This window comes from Salvelinus sp. IW2-2015, linkage group LG4q.1:29, assembly GCF_002910315.2.
Source record: "Salvelinus sp. IW2-2015 linkage group LG4q.1:29, ASM291031v2, whole genome shotgun sequence".
Classification (NCBI taxonomy): domain Eukaryota; kingdom Metazoa; phylum Chordata; class Actinopteri; order Salmoniformes; family Salmonidae; genus Salvelinus; species Salvelinus sp. IW2-2015.
Genome location: NC_036842.1, coordinates 75,036,116 through 75,054,069, shown reverse-complemented (window position 1 = coordinate 75,054,069; position 17,954 = coordinate 75,036,116). Strand labels below are relative to the sequence as shown.

Genomic DNA, 17,954 nt, shown 5'->3' with positions numbered 1-17,954 from the left:
TGGTCCACCCTCTGCAGCAGAGGTAACTCCAGGTCTTCCTTTCCTGTGGCGGTATTCATGAGAGCCAGTTTCATCATAGCGCTTGATGGTTTTTGAGATTGCTCTTGAAGAAACTTTGAAAGTTCTTGACATTTTCTGTATTGACTGACCTTCATGTCTTAAAGTAATGATGGACTGTCATTTCTTTTTTTTTGTGACTTTACTTGAAGAAAAGTTCAAAGCTCTTCAGATTTTCCGGATTGACTAACCTTCGTGTCTTTAAGTATTGATGGACTGTTGTTTCTCTTTGCTTATTTTAGCTGTTCTTGCCATAATATGGACTTGGTCTTTTACCAAATAGGGCTATCTACTGTATACCACCCCTACCTTGTCACAACACAACTGATTTGCTCAAATGCATTAAAAAGGAAAGAAAWTGAAGAAATTAACTCTTAACAAGGCACACCTGTTAATTGAAATGCATTCCAGGTGACTACCTCATYAAGCTGGTTGAGAGAATGCCAAGAGTGTGCAAAGCTGTCATCAAGGCAAAGGGTGGCTACTTTGAAGATTCTCAAACATAGATATATTTTGATTTGTTAACACTTTTTTGGTTACTACATGATTCCATGTGTTATTTCATAGTTTTGATGTCTTCACTACTATTCTACAATGTAGAAAATAGTAAAAATAAAGAAAAACCCTGGAATGAGTAGGTGTGTCCAAACCTTTGACTGGTACTGTATATATATTTTTCTCCACTTGTCTGAATTTGACTTGTTTTGGTATCCTTGTGAGGACTTCTGTTCCTCACAAGGATAGTAAAACCAGATCCACAGAGTGATACCTGTGTTCCGATGAGAGTGATGTCCTGCAGCAGTGTGTTGTCAGACAGAACCAGGAGTCTGTACTGTGTGATCAGACCATTGGGCTGGGCAGGGCTTCTCCAACTCACACCCACCGACACAGAGTCTAGTGCTACTGCCTGCAGAGCCTGTACCGCACTGGGAGCTACACACACACACACACACACACACACACACACACACACACACACACACACACACACACACACACACACACACACACACACACACACACACACACACACACACACACACACACACAGAGAGAGAGAACCAGACAGTCTTAGAGACAATGTTAGAGAACCAGGCAGAATGTTTAGATGTTCAAGGTAGGAAAATACTCCTGCACTCACCTCATTGACCAATAGGGAAAGGAAAAGTACTGCACTGGTAGAGCACATCACTCAAGACACGTCTATTCTTACCCTCAGCATGTGTCAGTACAGCAGAAAAGGCCTCAGGCCCCAGCAGGCCAGCAGACTTGGCCCGGACCTCTACTCTGTAGTGTGTGTAGGGAGTCAGACCAGAGTACACAAACTTCAGGTCCCCTGTGCTGTTCTCATAGATAAACCCTGACACACACACACACACAGTGTTAGGGTTAGATCTGCCACCTTCAGTGTTTTTACTTCAGCAAGTATTTTAAATGTACTGTATATGTGTGTACCTGTAGGGCCGTAGAGATGGGTGACGTAGCTGAAGCGTCCGGTAACAATGGTTGGCGGATCCCAGGAGACAGAGACGGACTTAGACGTCACATTCCATACCGACAGGTTGTAGGGAGGGTCCTCTGGGGCTGCAGCACACAAATACATATTCACATGGTGAGAGAGAGAGATGAGGAATAGATAGAGAGACACGGAGGAATTGAGATGTAGACGGTTATAGAGAGAGATATGGAGAGATGGGCAGAGATATGTAGAGATAGAGAGGTGGAGTGTGTGTCTGTGTACCTGACTCAGGCATGCGGACCATGGTGGAGGCTACCTGTCCCTCTCCGTCGGAGGTGAAAGCGGACACTTCGAAGACGTATGCTGTGTAGGGACGCAGCTGGTCCACCCCTACGGATATTGGTACAGCCCATGTGGCGGCAGGTGGGACGGCTGACAGGGTGACAGGAGGAGAGGACGCTGTCACCTCTGATGGACTTGCGGTCCCACGAGACAGGATTTCTACTGCATCCTACACACACAGACACACACTATGTATTTAAGTACACAAAGACAGAGCTTACATTTTTTAACTGCTAATAATATAATCTTTTAAAAGCTGTCTAATGTTTACTGTTAATGTCTGATTGTTTTTGTCTTCGTTTTGTTGAATTCGCTTTGTTGGTTTTTGTCGATGTTGTTTTGTTTTTTCACTTGCTTTGGCACTGTAAACACATGTTTTTTTCCATGCCAATGAATCCACTTTGAATTTAGTTGAATAGAGAGAGAGAGAGTGAAAGAAAGAGAGGGAGAGAAAAAAAACGGAGGCCTGTAGCATTGCTCTGTTTGGACTGCAATATATTTTCTGTAAGTTGAAAAACCAGTTGAAAAAGCTAATCTCACATCCGTCACAGAGGGCCAAAGTTAAAACTAGATAGTCTTCTGTTACCGATATGGTCAGAGTATCTCTAGACAGACAGAGAAAGAATGAGAAAGACAGAGACAGACATACGTACGTTGCAGTGTGGTAGCGCTACGGTCATGATTTCCTCAGCATCCAGCTCCAGCATGCGGACGGTCTGACCGGTACGAGCGTGTTTGGCTTTGACCGCAAACTTGTTGATCAGACCGTTGATGCGGAGCGGCAGGAACCACGTGACCACTACGAACGTGTGGTTCTGAGCAAATGCTGTCAGATTAGTCACCAGGCCGGGGGCTTGAGAAAGGGATAGACAAACTGATGTCATTGTCTGTGTGTATAAGTGTGTCTGTGTTTGTATGTTATTATTGGATACCTACGGGCCTCAGCAGTTTTGATGTACATAGACTTGCTATAGGGACCAATACCAGCAGAGTTTTCTGCTGCAACCTAGATTATATTATTATATCATATAGTATATATATTAATGATATGATGATAGTATGTATGATAGAGGATGAGAGCGAGAGAGGGAGAGAGAGAGAGAGGAGAGAGAGAAAGGAGAGAGAGAGAGAAGAGGAGAGAGAGAGAGGAGAAGAGAGAGAGGAAGAGGAGAGAGAAGAAGAGAAGAGAAGAGAGAGAGAGAAGAGAAAGAGAGAGATGAGAGAGAGAGAAGAGAGAGAGAGAGAAAGAGGAGAGAGAGAGAAGAGAGAGAGAGAGAAGAGAGAGAAGAGAGAGAGAGAGAGAGAGAAGAGAGAGAGAGAGATATTACTCATTATTACTAATTCAAGATTCAGTCATCAGATCTCCCCATGTTAATCTCTACCAGCGGTCAGGAACGTTTACTATGTGCAACAGCCACACAACACCAGGCGGCAGGTACACACACACATAGCCATAGCATCCCACTGCTAGTTTGTCTTTGAAGCAGCAGGGTTGGGCCTGGTCAATCCCTGGATGGCCCATGCTATCCGGGATCCTTTGGAAGTCCCTACCCCATTGAAGTAGAAAAGTAAAATGGTAAAGGTATGGGTTAATGTTAGGGTTTAGGGTAGGACATCCAAGGATCCCAGATAGCACTAATCATCCTGGAAGGGAGACACATATGATGCTGCTGTGGTGTTGGGAGGCCAGATGGGGTCATATTAAGGAAATATAGTCTTAAAGAATATTCACCCATTTTTAATGTATATAATTTGTTTGCATCTCTGAGCGATTCCCGGGGTCATTTCATGTGCATCTGAAGTATCCTGTTCAATCAGGCATACATTTAGAGGGGCTTCCTGGTGGCGCCGCAGTCTAAGACACTGCATCTCTCAGTGCTAGAGGTGTTCACTACCAGACCCTTGTTCAATTCCAGGCTATATCACAACTCATGACTGGGAGTCCAAAGGGCGCGCACAATTGCCCAGCGTCGTTAAGTTTGGCCAGGGTAGGCCGTCATTGTAAAGAATAATTTATTCTTAACTGACTTGCCTAGTTAAAAATACAGCCAGTATGACAAGTTTTGCATCATATAATGGGTAACTACCGTGACAGCAGGGGAGGGCAAACTTTTTGTCTCAAGGCCACATCTGGGATTTCAAAATTCAACGGAGGACCACACAGATAATTTGTGTACCATTTTTTTTTGTCTAAATCAATATTAGCGGGCCAGAAAAAGGGCAGGTATTTGAAAATATATGAATCCATTATAATTTCTACATCCTCTCAATCTAATTTTAGCGTTCAAGAGTGGCCTGGAGTGTTTTTTAAACCCAAAATATAATTTCCCTTAAAGAAAAAAAAAAATAATAAGGGGTTTTATCAAACCTCTGCACGGCGGATTGAATGGCTCGCGGCCTAGTATTGCCCACCTGCTGTAGAGAGTACCTTTAGATGAGATGTTAAGTGAGGTTCTGACTCTAATAAGACAATGAAATGGCTACATAGTATGAAAATAGAACAGAGAATATTAATAGAAGACAGAACGCAATTTAATTAATAGAAGACAGAAAGAGCAGAAATATATAGAAGACAGAACAGACGAATATTAATATGAGCAGAACAGAGAATATTAATAGAAGACAGAACAGAGGAATATTAATAGAGGCAGAACACGAGAATATTAATAGAAGACAGACAGGAATATTTAATAGAAGACAGACAGAGAATATTAATATAAAGCAGAACAGAGAAATGTATTAATAGAAGCAGAACAGAGAATATTAATAGAAGACAGACAGAGATATTAATAGAAGCAGACAGAACAGAGAATATTAATAGAAGGCAGAACAGAGAATATTAATAGAAGCAGAACAGAGAATATTATAGAAGCAGAACAGAGAATATTCAATTAGAACGCAGAACAAGAGAATATTAATTACGAAGGCAGAACAGATGAATCATCATATCAGAGGCAATGAACAATGAGCAATCCATTAATCGAAGGCCTCACTAACCATAGAATACTTTTAATAGAAGGACAGAATAACACCGAAGAATCATTAAATAGAAGGCAGATACAGAGAATATAATAGAAGCCAGAACAGAGAATATTAATAGAAGACAGAACAGAGAATATTAATAGAAGGCAGAACAGAGAATATTAATAGAAGGCAGAACAGAGAATATGAAAGATCCAGGAAAAGAAAAGGAAACAACGGATAGAGATTGAATGAGGAGCGGGACAAAGTAGCACATAGCTCACTCAGTACTGCTGGGTGTGCTTATACAGTACACATAAGTAACGTCTGGTAATGTGATACACACACACACACAGGTAATTAAGGATTAATGCATTCTGAAAACTATTGACCATGACCACACACAACATATTGACATAAGAATATGTGGAAAAAGAACAGCATGGCTGATCCATAGATCTGTTTATATGATCAATAATTTAATCACAATCAATTATTCAACCAGATCAAGAGAATAGTTTCCCCGCTAGAGGCATCTGCCCAGAACACACAGGCATACACACACACACAGCCATTAGGGTAAAGCTAGGCCTCATGAGATATGTAATGTATTGCCATAAAGATTTAATTAAGCAATAAGGCCAGTGGAGGTGTGGTATATGGCCAATATACCACGGCTAATGGTTGTTCTTATGCACGATGCAACACGGAGTGGTATTTTGGCCATATATCACAAACCCCCGAGGTGCCTTATTGCTATTATAAACTGGTTGCCAACGTAATTAGAGCAGTAAAAATAAATGTTTTGTCATACCCATGGTATACGGTCTGATATACCATGGCTGTCAGCCAATCAGCATTCAGGGCTCGAACCACCCAATTTATAATTATTTTTAGCTTGACTGTTTTGCATGTTATTTTGGCATTAATACATGTCACATATCAGTTTGCAAACAATGTAAAAATAAAAAAAAAGATATCATTGAGTTAATAAGGTGGCATACAAACATGGTCTCTTTTTTGTTTTCTTGAGTAAGGCAGTTTCAGCCTAGCTCAGTGCTTTCTGTGGTGGTGGTGGGGCAAGCCAGCAGAAAATACGGAGCGTTGCACCGTGATTGGCTCAGTGTTTTGTCACTCATGGGGACACTACGTCACCGCCAAGTCTAAGGGTTAGACCTAAAAAAGTGTAGCCCTTTGGGTTCTGCCATCGAGTTACATTAGAAGTGCCCATCCATGAAGGCTCAAGGTCATTGTCCACAGATAAAGTGAAGTAAAATCACGTTATATCTACAGTAACTTATCTAGCAAGCTAGCAGTCATCATCATGAATCAAGTCAACAATCTACTGGCAAATGCTTTTCAATCCTTGTCATATGAAGAGAAATAATGAAGAGAAATTCAGTGGAGTGGTTGTGTTTTCCCAATTCTGGGTTTAAGGGTCTCTTTTCCAAGCTTAAAATGATAAACATTCAACATTGGCCATGCTGTCAATCCAGTATGATTTCTGCCACGCTCAAAACAACTGTTAACTCAGAACTGGGAAATCTGACTTCAGTGAGTTCAAGACAACTGGGAACTCAGGAAAAAACGAGCTCCGACTGGGAAAATACATTTGAACGGTTATTCAACTCGGGCCTCTTTCTAGAGTTACGACCTGAAGATCACAGACGTCATCATGATTTGACATTGTTTTTTTTTCAGAGTTCCCAGTTGTCTTGAAAGTGCCATAAATCCAGAGAATGCCAGACTTTGATGACAAAGTTCAATGACAGAATTTACCCACAAAGAACCGCCGCGCCACATTCCTGTTCAAGTGAGCACAGCTCAACAAGGTGACATACTGACCAGACCGCACGTGCGCATTTGTCCGCGTGCGCCATCGCATGTAAGTTGATTTTGTCTACCCACACCAGACGCGATCAGGATACGTAGGTTGAAATATCAAAACAAAAGCTGAACCAAGTATATTAATTTGGGGATAGGTTGAAAAGCATTAAACATTTATGGCAATTTAGCTAGCTAGCTTGCTGTTGCTAGCTCATTTGTCCTGGGACATAAACATTGGGTTATTATTTTACCTGAAATGCACAAGGTCCTCTACTCCGACAATAATCCACAGATAAAATGGTCAACTGAGTTCGTTTCTAGTAATCTCTCCTCGTTCAGGCTTCTTCTTCTTTGGACTTTATATGGCGGTTGTTAACAAACTTTAAGGTGCATTACCACAACCAACTGGACTGGAGTGGGGACCTCAGTTCATCTTTCAATCACCCAAGTGGGTATATGCTCCTAAAAACCATTGAGGAGATGGGAGAGGCAGGACTTGCAGCACGTTGAGTATCACAAATAGAACCAAGTTCTATTTTAGCGCCTGGCTACGCAGACACTCGCTGACGCGCACAAGCAGTGTTGGTGCAATGATAGAATAACATGTATGTGTAAATATACTGTATTTTGCAACGCTCCCGTACGTAATGCGTCCGGTCTGGTCAGCATGTGACTCCAAAAATGTCTTGTATGGTGCTGCATAAATTATGTAATATGCCACAGAGATATGTATATTGTAGCTAAGAAAGTAATACTAAGTGTATGTTGTGTAGTAAGCTGTTCGTAGCTCATGTGCCTCATCCTTATAATTTGGTATATTTTCCCTTCTTCATTTCATCTACTGTTCTGACTTGGTGGTGCACATGTAGCCTATAACATGTTTTAGAGAAATGTAATCGTTGAATATTGTAAAAGCTTTCATCGTTTGCTTATATGCCCCCTTTATTTATCCTACYGTTCTGACTTGGTGAACAGGGAGAACAGCCCATGTTCTGAATTCTGTCGCTGTACATTTCCAAAGTGCTAATCAAATAGTTATATTGACTACGTCCGTCGTGGCTTGCTTATTAATGTCTTAATCGAAATTACGGATGGCCTCTTATCCGCTTGTCGTCGTCCCCTTATGCCATAGTTTGTACATCTCAATTGTCAGTAGAAACCACATTTGTTTAAGCAAGTCAGCCATATCACCTATGTTTATTTAAAGTCAGTAAATGAGGCTGAATTAACTGTTTCGCTGCCAGACAAGGCTCCGTTGATAACCAAGTGTCGTAGTGGTAAGGTGTTGGGACTGCTGTCCTAACAGTTTGTGGGCACCGTTTGTCACCATTACAGTGCAACTAATGTATTGTTTAGTGTTGTGTTGTGTAGTGGCTTTTCTGGCATGCATCTGCCCAAATTCTGGGGGGTTTGCCCCACCAAGAATTACATGCTAAAATCACCACTGCACCTACTGTCAACAGCGTGAAACAAGAAATAAAAATAGGAACGCAAAGCTTTATCGTTGGATTTTATACAGAAATGTTTGGTAATCGACTACGAATGGCTTGGAGATCGCGATCGACCGGTTGGTGACTACTGCCCTACAGGGTCACAGTTAATCTATTGGTTTGAGTAATGACTACACTGTAACTGTACTCAGATATATGAAGTGCAACAGGTTTCCTCAAGAGTTTTGAGTAATGACAGCACATTGGGCTTTACAGTGTACTTATGTGTACTGATTGAGTGTTACCTTAATGTTATAGGTAGATCCTGGTAAAAAGAGGTTGAGGAGGGTCTCTGGGACATCCAGGTGCTTGGTCACCTCTTTGAAGGTGGTATCTGGATATGGACACATCTCCTTGTACCTGAAATAGAAACACATTTCTTTATTTAACTAGGCAAGTCAGTTAAGAACAAATTAATATTTACAATGACGGCCTACACTGGCCAAACCCAGACGACGCTGGGCCAATTGTGTGACACCTTATGGGACTCCCAATCATAGCCAGTTGTGATACAGCTTGGAATTGAACCAGGGTCTGTAGCGACACCTCTACCACTGAGATGCAGTGCCTAAGACCGCTGCGCCACTTGGGAGCCCTACATTTAAACACCAGATGATATAAAAACAACTTTATTTAAATTTGATTTAGAAGTAAATAATTGTGGAATATCAACAACCTATTCCCCTTATAGTGTTATTCCCAACCCAGATTAAGCCTGCACTGTAAACTCCAATGTGCTGTCATTACTAAAAACCTTTGAGGAAACCCGTTGCACTTCATATACATTTTCCCCATTAGCCGACGCCCACATGTAGTGTGAGTGTGGTCACATGTGTGTAAGTTGACTATGCAAACTATTTCGATTTTTTTGAATTTCCAACATTAATATTTCTTATAAAAACAAGAAGTGTCCCGAGTGGCACAGTGGTCTAAGGCTATGGGAGGGTTTGGCCGGTAGGGATGTTCTTGTCGTGCATTAGCGATTCCTGTGGTGGGCCAGGTGCAATGCATGCTGACATGGTTGCCAGGTGTACGGTGTTTCCTCTGACACAATGGTGCGGCTGGCTTCTGGGTTAAGTGGGCGTTGTGTCAAGAAGCAGTGCGGCTTAGCTGGGTTGTGTTTTGGAGGACGCACGGCTCAGTCCACCTTAATCTGGGGTTACATCATACAGTATGTCTCTTTACCTGATCACATAACCGTCGATGGGAGAGTCAGAGGGCATGGTCCAAGACAGAAGGATCCCATTGGAGCCTACCCTCTCTCCCTCTAGATTGGTAGGTGGGGATGTTGGGGCTAGAGGAGGAGGAGGAAGAAGAAGAAGTAGTTCAAGCCATATTCACCAAAATCTCCTGAAATTCTATTAGATATGTCATCATAAAGCATCCAGTCCATACATAAAAGTCCTTAACAAGTAAATCCATTCAACAAATTGGGAGGATGTTGTGAAAGATGGAGGTGACCGGGGTTGGTTGTCACACTTTTTTACTCTCCTGTGTATTTCTCAGCACCAGTATATCTTACAAGACTGTCACGCCCTGACCTTAGAGATCCTTTTTATGTCTCTATTTTGGTTTGGTCAGGGCGTGAGTTGGGGTGGGCATTCTATGTCTGGTGTTCTATGTTTTCTTATCTGTGTGTTTGGCCGGGTGTGGTTCTCAATCAGAGGCAGCTGTCTATCGTTGTCTCTGATTGAGAACCATACTTAGGTAGCCTTTTTCCACCTGTGTGTGGTGGGTAGTTGTTTTCTGTTTTGTGTTGTTGCACCAGACAMAACTGTTTCGTTTCMTTCTCTCTCTTTGTTGTTTTTGTTGTTTCAGTGTTCAGGTTATTTATTAAATTATAATGAACACTTACCACGCTGCGTTTTGGTCACCTTCTTTCCAGGACGTCGTACAAAGACTCTTTCAATATTAAGAGAAAGTCCAAGGTCTTGGGTTGAAATGGGGACCCTTTTAATCCTCATATCATATTCCAACATGGAATTATAAACCATCAAACACACTCTGTCCACTTGTGACAACCAGCCACTATGGGTGGTTGGGGTTGGTTGCCACTATGTTGCTAGTAGCTTATTCCATTTGTAACAAGAAAATAAGCACCATACCATACACTCTTAGAAATAGAAAAGCCTTTCTTTGATCAAACAATATTCCTAACAAAATTCAGCATTTTATGCTGTAAAATTAAATATATGACATTTTGTGTAAATGTGAGTGTATTAAGTGTGTGTTTGCACACACATGTGTGTGTGGCAGAAAAAGGATAGGCTGAAATATCTCTCCTGTTTCTCTTTTCTACAAACCATAATTGTTCATGGATCTCACATAATTCAAATTTCCCAAAGGAAAATTCCAAGATTTTTATTTTTACTTTCACCTATGAAAAACATAATATCACTCACCTCAATTGTTTGTCATGCGTGTGAGTTGACCAGTGGATTATTTTATTTAATTTTTTAAATCACACATTTTACCCTTAAAAATATTACACAGGTCCATTTAGATTGGGAATAATTAGAACTATGACAACTAACCTGTGAGACAACCAACCCCGGTCTCCCTACTCTTGTTGCAATACTGTTGTTGTTTGGTATTGGGTCAACCAACTGGGAGTGTGTGACCAGCTTGCTCTATTCTGGTGAGAGCTCTGGCATTTCACTGACATTCACTACAGCATCATTCATCCTGCTTAGCACGACTACAGTTACCACACACACACACGCACGCACGCACGCACGCACGCACACACACACACACACACACCACACACACACACACACACACACACACACACACACACACACACACACACACACACACACACACACACACACACACACACACACACACACACACACACACACACACACACACACACACACACACACACACCACACACGATCACACACACAACACAACACCACCAACACACACACAGCACACACACACACACACAGTGTGGGAGATAATAAAGCAGAGGGCAGCAGCAGAACAGACCCAACGATTCCTCAGAGCACTATCAGTTTGGCTGTCACACATTCAAGTGTTTGTGTATGCGTGTGTGTATGTGTGTATGTGTGTTTGTGTTTGTGTCTCACCGGTTTCGTTGGTGTTGATAATGCGGCTGACCGGAGGGCTGAGGTTGGAGGAGGACGCGGCAGTCACCATGACTGTAAACGCTGTTCGAGAACTCAGACTGGATACATCAGCCTGATGAGAGACCGCATGGTCAGAACATGACCACAACACAACTATGCGGTTGCAAACGTGTGTGTGTGTGTGTGTGTGTGTGTTCGCCAGTCTAACCTGTGAGTGTGTGTATCCCAGGTAGGTGATGAGCAGGAGGAGAGTGAGGCCCATGATGGAGTTAGCACAGTTAGCTGGTCAGAGGCAGCAGGTTAGAGAGGAAGAGGCCGTGTTAGCGTCTAGTGCTAGCCATTATCGAAAGATTCTAGATTAGAGGGCTTAGTCCAGAGTTAGCAGTTAGCATGAAGGTCTAGTTTGCAGTTCTTCAGTCCAGTGCTGTCAACAGTTTAGCTACAGCAGGTCAGTGTTACAGCAGGTTACAGCAGCTTAGTTCTTAGAGCAGTAGTCCAGGCCTAAAGTAGTAGCCCAGTCCAAGAACAGTTAGCCACGGTTAGCCGGTTAGAGTTGAAGAGTTTCAGGGCAGTGCATACCACAGTAAAGTAGAAACAGTTAGAGCAGGTAAGTTACAGTAGTAGTACTAGTCCAGGGTAGCAACAGGTTAGCTTCAGCAGTAGTAGTTATAGTCCAGCTCTGGTAGTAACCCAGTCGTCTAGTGGTCAGCAAGTTAGAGTCAGAGAGAGTCAGGACATTGTGTCCACCATAACTCCATGCAGGCACTCTCTCTCTCTCTGTCTCTCTCTTTCTGGGGAGAGCAGCTTCACTGAATAAATGATTCAGYGTTTAGCTCAGGAGGTCTACCTAATAAATAATGAGCTCTATTACTCAACCTGTGTGTGTGTGTGTGTTAGGTTACATTGGGGGTTATCTGACACCTGGCTGCTGAGCAGGGCTGGGAATGGTTTGGGTCTAGGGGAGCTACAGTGCCTTGCAAAAGTATTCATCCCCTTGGCGTTTTTCCTATTTTGTTGCATTACAACTTGTAGATTACATTTATTTGGATTTGGATTTCATGTAATGGACATATACAAAATAGTCCAAATTGGTGAAGTGAAATGAAAAAATAACTTTTTAATAAAAAAATAAAAAAATAATAAACGGAAAAGTGGTGCGTACATATGTATTCACCCCCTTTGCTACGAAGCCCATAAATAAGATCTGGTGCAACCAATTACCTTCAGAAGTCACATAATTAGTTAAATAAAGTKCATATGTGTGCATTCTAAGTGTAACATGATCTGTCACATGATCTCAGTAGATATACACCTGTTCTGAAAGTCCACAGAGTCTGCAGCACCACCAAGCAAGGGGCACCACCAAGCAAGTGGCACCACCAAGCAAGTGGCACCATGAAGACCAAAGAGCTCTCCAAACAAGTTAGGGACAAAGTTGTGGAGAAATACAGATCAGGGTTGGGTTATAAAAAAAATATCAGAAACTTTGAACATCCCACGGAGCACCATTAAATCCATTATTTGAACATTTTAAGAATATGGTACCAGAACAATCCTGCCAAGAGAGGGCCGCCCACCAAAACTTACGGACCAGGCAAGGAGGGCATTAATCAGAGAGGCAACAAAGAGACCAAAGATAACCCTGAAGGAGCTTCAAAGCTCCACAGCGGAGATTGGAGAATCTGTCCATAGGACCACTTTAAGCCGTACACTCCACAGAGCTGGACTTTACAGAAGAGTGGCCATAAAAAAAGCCATTGCTTACAGAAGAAAATAAGCAAACACGTTTGGTGTTCGCCAAAAGGCATTTGGGAGACTCCCCAAACATATGGAAGGAGGTACTCTGGTCAAATGAGACTAAAATTGAGCTTTTTGGCCATCAAGGAAAAAACTATATCTGGTGCAAACCCAACACCTGTCATCACCCCGAGAACACCATCCCCACAGTGAAGCATGGTGGTGGAAGCATCAAGCTGTGGGGATGCTTTTCATCGGCAGGGACTGGGAAACTGGTCAGAATTGAAGGAATGATGGATGCCGCTAAATACAGGAAAACCTGTTTCAGTCTTCCAGAGATTTGAGACTGGGACGGAGGTTCACCTTCCAGCAGGACAATGACCCTAAGGATACTGCTAAAGCAACACTTGAGTGGTTTAAGGGGAAACATTTAAATATATTGGAATGGCCTAGTCAAAGCCCAGACCTTAATCCAATTGAGAATATGTGGTATGACTTAAAGATTGGTGTACACCAGCAGAACCCATCCAACTTGAAGGAAATGGAGCAGTTTTGCCATGAAGAATTGGCAAAAATTCCAGTGGCTAGATGTGCCAAGCTTATACCCCAAGAGACTTGCAGCTGCAATTGCTGCAAAAGGTGTCTCTACAAAGTATTGACTTTGGGGGGGTGAATAGTTATGCACGCTCAAGTTTTCTGTTTTTTTGTTTGTTTCACAATAAAAAAATATTTTGCATCTTCAAAGTGGTAGGCATGTTGTGTAAATCAAATGATACAAACCCCCCAAAAATCTATTTTAATTCCAGGTTGTAAGGCAACAAAATAGGGGAAAATGCCAAGGGGGTAAATACTTTCGCAAGCCACTGTATGTGCTAGTATGTTTCTCCATAACTCACTTGTGTTGATGTTAATAGAAGCAGGTTAACTTCTCGTCTCCACTGCTGCTGATTAACAATCTACTGTGGAATCGCTTCCTTGGTGTGTGGTGTGTTGTGTGTGTGTGTGTGTGTGTGTGTGTGTGTGTGTGTGTGTGTGTGTGTGTGTGTGTGTGTGTGTACCTGTACGTGTACCTGTCCATTGTGTGTGTGGTAGACAGAGACAGATCCTTGGATGGGCAGCAGGCTGACAAGGTACTGGTCCACATACCCCTCTGACTGCTCCCAACGCAGAGAGAAGTTCTGAGCAGACACACTCACCACACACACACCTCGCACACGGCCCTGTACTGAGAGAGAAAGAGAGGGATAGAGATGGAGGGAGGGACAGATAGAGATATATGTCTTTTTGTGTAGAAAAACTCATTCTGACTGGCTGGGCCTGGATCCCCAGTCGGTGGACCTGGCTGCCAAGTGGGTGGGGCTATGCCTTCCAGGACCACCCATGGCTGTGCCTCTGCCCAGTCATGTGAAATTCATAGATTAGGGCCTAATTAATTTGTTTCAATTGACTTATATGAACTGTAACTCATTAAAATCATTGAAATTGTTGCATGTTGCATTTATATTTTTGTTCAGTAATAGTTGTGTTGCACTCCTGTGGTTACGGTCAGGGAGGCTGCTGTCCCCGCCTCTCCTTGTCTGATGCTCATGTTTTAGCTACAGCCGTGCCTCAACCACTAGCGTGTGGTTTCCCACAGTTACCCTGTGGAAGTCAAACTGGCCAATGGCAGTGTCCCACTTCACCACGGCACAGGGAGACTTGGAGGAGAGACATGGAGGAAGACATGGAGGAGAGCAAGGGAACACACACCAGCAGACCTGCAGCACACACACACACACATTAGTATAACGTCTCATCTGGCTCATCTCACACTCAGCTCTGTCTCAGTCTCTCCACATATCTGAGGGTCAAAGGTTACAACTAGGAACTCTGATACGGCCCTGATATGGCCAGCCACATTTAGAGTTTCCACAAAGAGGTTGATTTGTGTGTGTGTGTGTGTTTGTGTCTTACGTGTGGACAACTGTGTAATGACAGGTTGGCTGGTGTATGATCCCAGCAGGCTAAGGATGGTAATGTCATAATCTGACCCTGGGGTCAAACCTCCAACTTGGAGACTGTTGCTATGGACCACCATCTCACGACATGACGACTTGTCCCCTGATGGACACAACAGTAGCTAAGAAGAACACACACAATCAGACAAAACATTAGAGGACAAAATAAAATGTTGGATGTTGTTTGGGCAAAATCAAATGTTGTTTGGGCAGTGACAAACCCCAAATCAATGACATAGAGCGAACAGCATTTCTGTTWATCTGGACAGAATAAAGCAGTAAGTCTGTCTGTGTGTGTGTATTGTGCTTGGTCATTCTCCCTGGCGGTGGCTGTGGTGGGGGGTCATACATCTTTAAAGGGCCGGTAACCAGAGCCAATCTGCGCTGACGACGATCACTAGGCAACCACCAGGTGAGTGTGTTCTCTTGAGTGTTACTTGACCCACCTGTCCTGCTTCCTCTTATGAAGAACTCATTCTATGTGTGTGTGTGTTAGTGTGTGAGAGAGAGAGAGTGATGACTGTGTGTTTGTACATTTGTGTGTGCATGTGTGTATGTAAAGGGCTTATTATGAATGGGTAAACTGAGACTGTTGTTGCTAATGATTTGCCATTTTTAATGATTTGTTAGGGGATGTAAATGATAAACTATGGAGAAAAGAGGAAAGGAAAGGAAAGGAGAGGAGAAGAAAATAGGAGAGAGAGAGAGGAGAGTGTAAGGGAGAGGATAGGACGGTGTACTACCTTGTACCCCTCCATCCCCCTGCGGCAGCTCCCCAGCTCACAAACACTGATGAGGTCACATCCTCTTCCACCAGCAGCACTTCCTGTGGGGCTCCTGGGACTAGAGAGAAACAACAATCAGAACATCTGTTGTCATATCAGTCAATCAACATTCCCCTCGTCGCTCTCAACCAATCTTAATTAATCGTACTGGGTTCGTTGTATGTGGTTAATATGTAGTGTGTGTGATGTGTTGTGGAGGTTTGTGTGTGTGTGTGTGTGTGTGTGTGTGTGTTGTGTGTGTTGTGTGTGTGTGTGTGTGTGTGTGTGTGTGGTGTGTGTGTGTGTGTGTGTGTGTGTGTGTGTGTGTGTGTGTGTGTGTGTGTGTGTGTGTGTGTGTGTGTGTGTGTGTGTGTGTTGTGTGTGTGTGTGTGTGTGTATAAAAAAAAAGCATTTGAACTTGACCTTGACCATAACCTCTTCACTGAATTCCTCAGTTCCTGCTGGAACCTCCCAAGATAACTCACAGTTGCTGCCAGTCAAATATCTGGTGTGTGTTTGTGTGTCTCCATTACTCACTGGTGTTGATGTCTATAGAAGCATGGGGAGCTTGCTTCTCTCTCCATTGCTGCTGATAACATCTACTGTGCAATGGCTTCCTGGGAGAGGCCCTCAAACATGTAGGACCTACACACACACGCTCCGACGCACGCACACGCACACACACACAAACATGAAAACACACACAAACAGAACCAGTGTTACCCAGACAGCAAGGGCAGCTAGTCAGCCAATAAGAACAGTGTGCCAGGAGGGCAGGACTCACCATGTCTCCTGGAAGAGGTTCAGCTGCTGATTGGAGGTTTGGTTTGTAATTGCCTTTCACCTCGCCGCTGGACTGGGAGCTAACATACACGCACATGCACACACACACTGATTAAGCAGAGCCAGGGAGACAGGTGTGTGTGAGTGTGTGTGTGTGTGTGTGTGTGTGTGTGGTGTGTGGTGTGTGTGTGTGTGGTGTGTGTGTGTGTGTGTGGTGTGGTGTGTGTGTGGTGGTGTGTGTGTGTGTGTGTGTGTGTGTGTGTGTGTGTGTGTGTGTGTTGTGTGTGGTGTGTGTGTGTGCGCGCAGGGGGGCTGTCTGTGAAGGACTCTTTCTCATCCTCAGAAAGAAGTGGTACCAGCCTGCCTGGTAGCAACCTAGAGAACACTGTCCTCGGAACACACAGAACACACACCTTCTGGACCTAACACACATATATTAACATATTCTATAGATATGCGGCCGAGTATCTATATAATGTGTGTGCAACTCACATGAGATGGCGCTGCAGAGATGGATAGCTGCCGTCTTACGGGCGCCTGACCAATTCTGTTCTTTTGTGTGTGTGTTTTTTACGCTGATTTTGACTTTTTTGGTACATAATATTTCCACCATAATTTCCTATGACCGGAAACAGCTTCTGGACATCAGAACAGCAATCACTAACCTCGATTTAGATGAAGACATATTTTTCAAAGAGGCAGCAGCTGTGGATGTACTGCGCATCCCAAACCAGGCCCTAATCTCTTTCAAGTCCCGGAGATTCTCCCTGATGAGACTACGACGGCGAGTAAATAAACCACATCTACCCTCAGGAATGTATAATAACTAGAGAAAAAACTGGACGAGCTCCGTTCGAGACTATCCTATCAACGGGACCTGAAGAACTGTTATATCCTATGTTTCCCGGAGTCGTGGCTGAACAAGGACATGGACTGAACAAAATAGAAACGCAAAATGTAACAATTTCAAAGATTTTACTGAGTTATAGTTCATATAAGGAAATCAGTCAATTTAAATAAATTCATTAGGCCCTAATCTATGGATTTCACATGAKTGGGAATACAGATATGCATATGTTGGTCACAGATACCTTAAAAAAATTATAGGGGCATGAAAAACACCAGAAAACCAGTCAGTATCTGGTGTGACCACCATTTGACTCATGCAGCGCAACACATCTCCTTCGCATAGAGTTGATCAGGCTGTTGATTGTGGCCTGTGGAATCTTGTCCCACTCCTCTTCAATGGTTGTGCGAATATGCTGTATATTGGCGGGACCTGGAACACGTCGATCCAGAGCATCCCAAACATGCTCAATGAGTGACATGGCTTGTGAGTATGCAGGCCGCCAATAACTGCATCAACGACATCGTTCCCACAGTAACCGTACTTATATATTCCAACCAGAAGCCATGGATTACAGGCAACATCCACACTG

At 43.2% G+C, this 17,954-nt stretch overlaps 1 protein-coding gene across 1 annotated transcript in view; it reads right to left on the bottom strand.

The window, feature by feature from the left end:
- Positions 1–17,954, bottom strand: part of LOC111962531 (phosphatidylinositol phosphatase PTPRQ) — a 66,882-nt gene that overhangs the window by 33,865 nt on the left and 15,063 nt on the right. Inside the window, 18 exon segments of the mRNA XM_070439800.1 lie at positions 827–990; positions 1,271–1,417; positions 1,513–1,641; positions 1,799–2,027; positions 2,512–2,711; positions 2,795–2,864; positions 8,382–8,496; positions 9,322–9,430; positions 11,235–11,346; positions 14,030–14,191; positions 14,280–14,282; positions 14,503–14,575; positions 14,577–14,668; positions 14,869–15,090; positions 15,702–15,811; positions 16,270–16,291; positions 16,294–16,355; positions 16,358–16,377. Coding sequence (XP_070295901.1) covers positions 827–990; positions 1,271–1,417; positions 1,513–1,641; positions 1,799–2,027; positions 2,512–2,711; positions 2,795–2,864; positions 8,382–8,496; positions 9,322–9,430; positions 11,235–11,346; positions 14,030–14,191; positions 14,280–14,282; positions 14,503–14,575; positions 14,577–14,668; positions 14,869–15,090; positions 15,702–15,811; positions 16,270–16,291; positions 16,294–16,355; positions 16,358–16,377 — 2,041 coding nt within the window.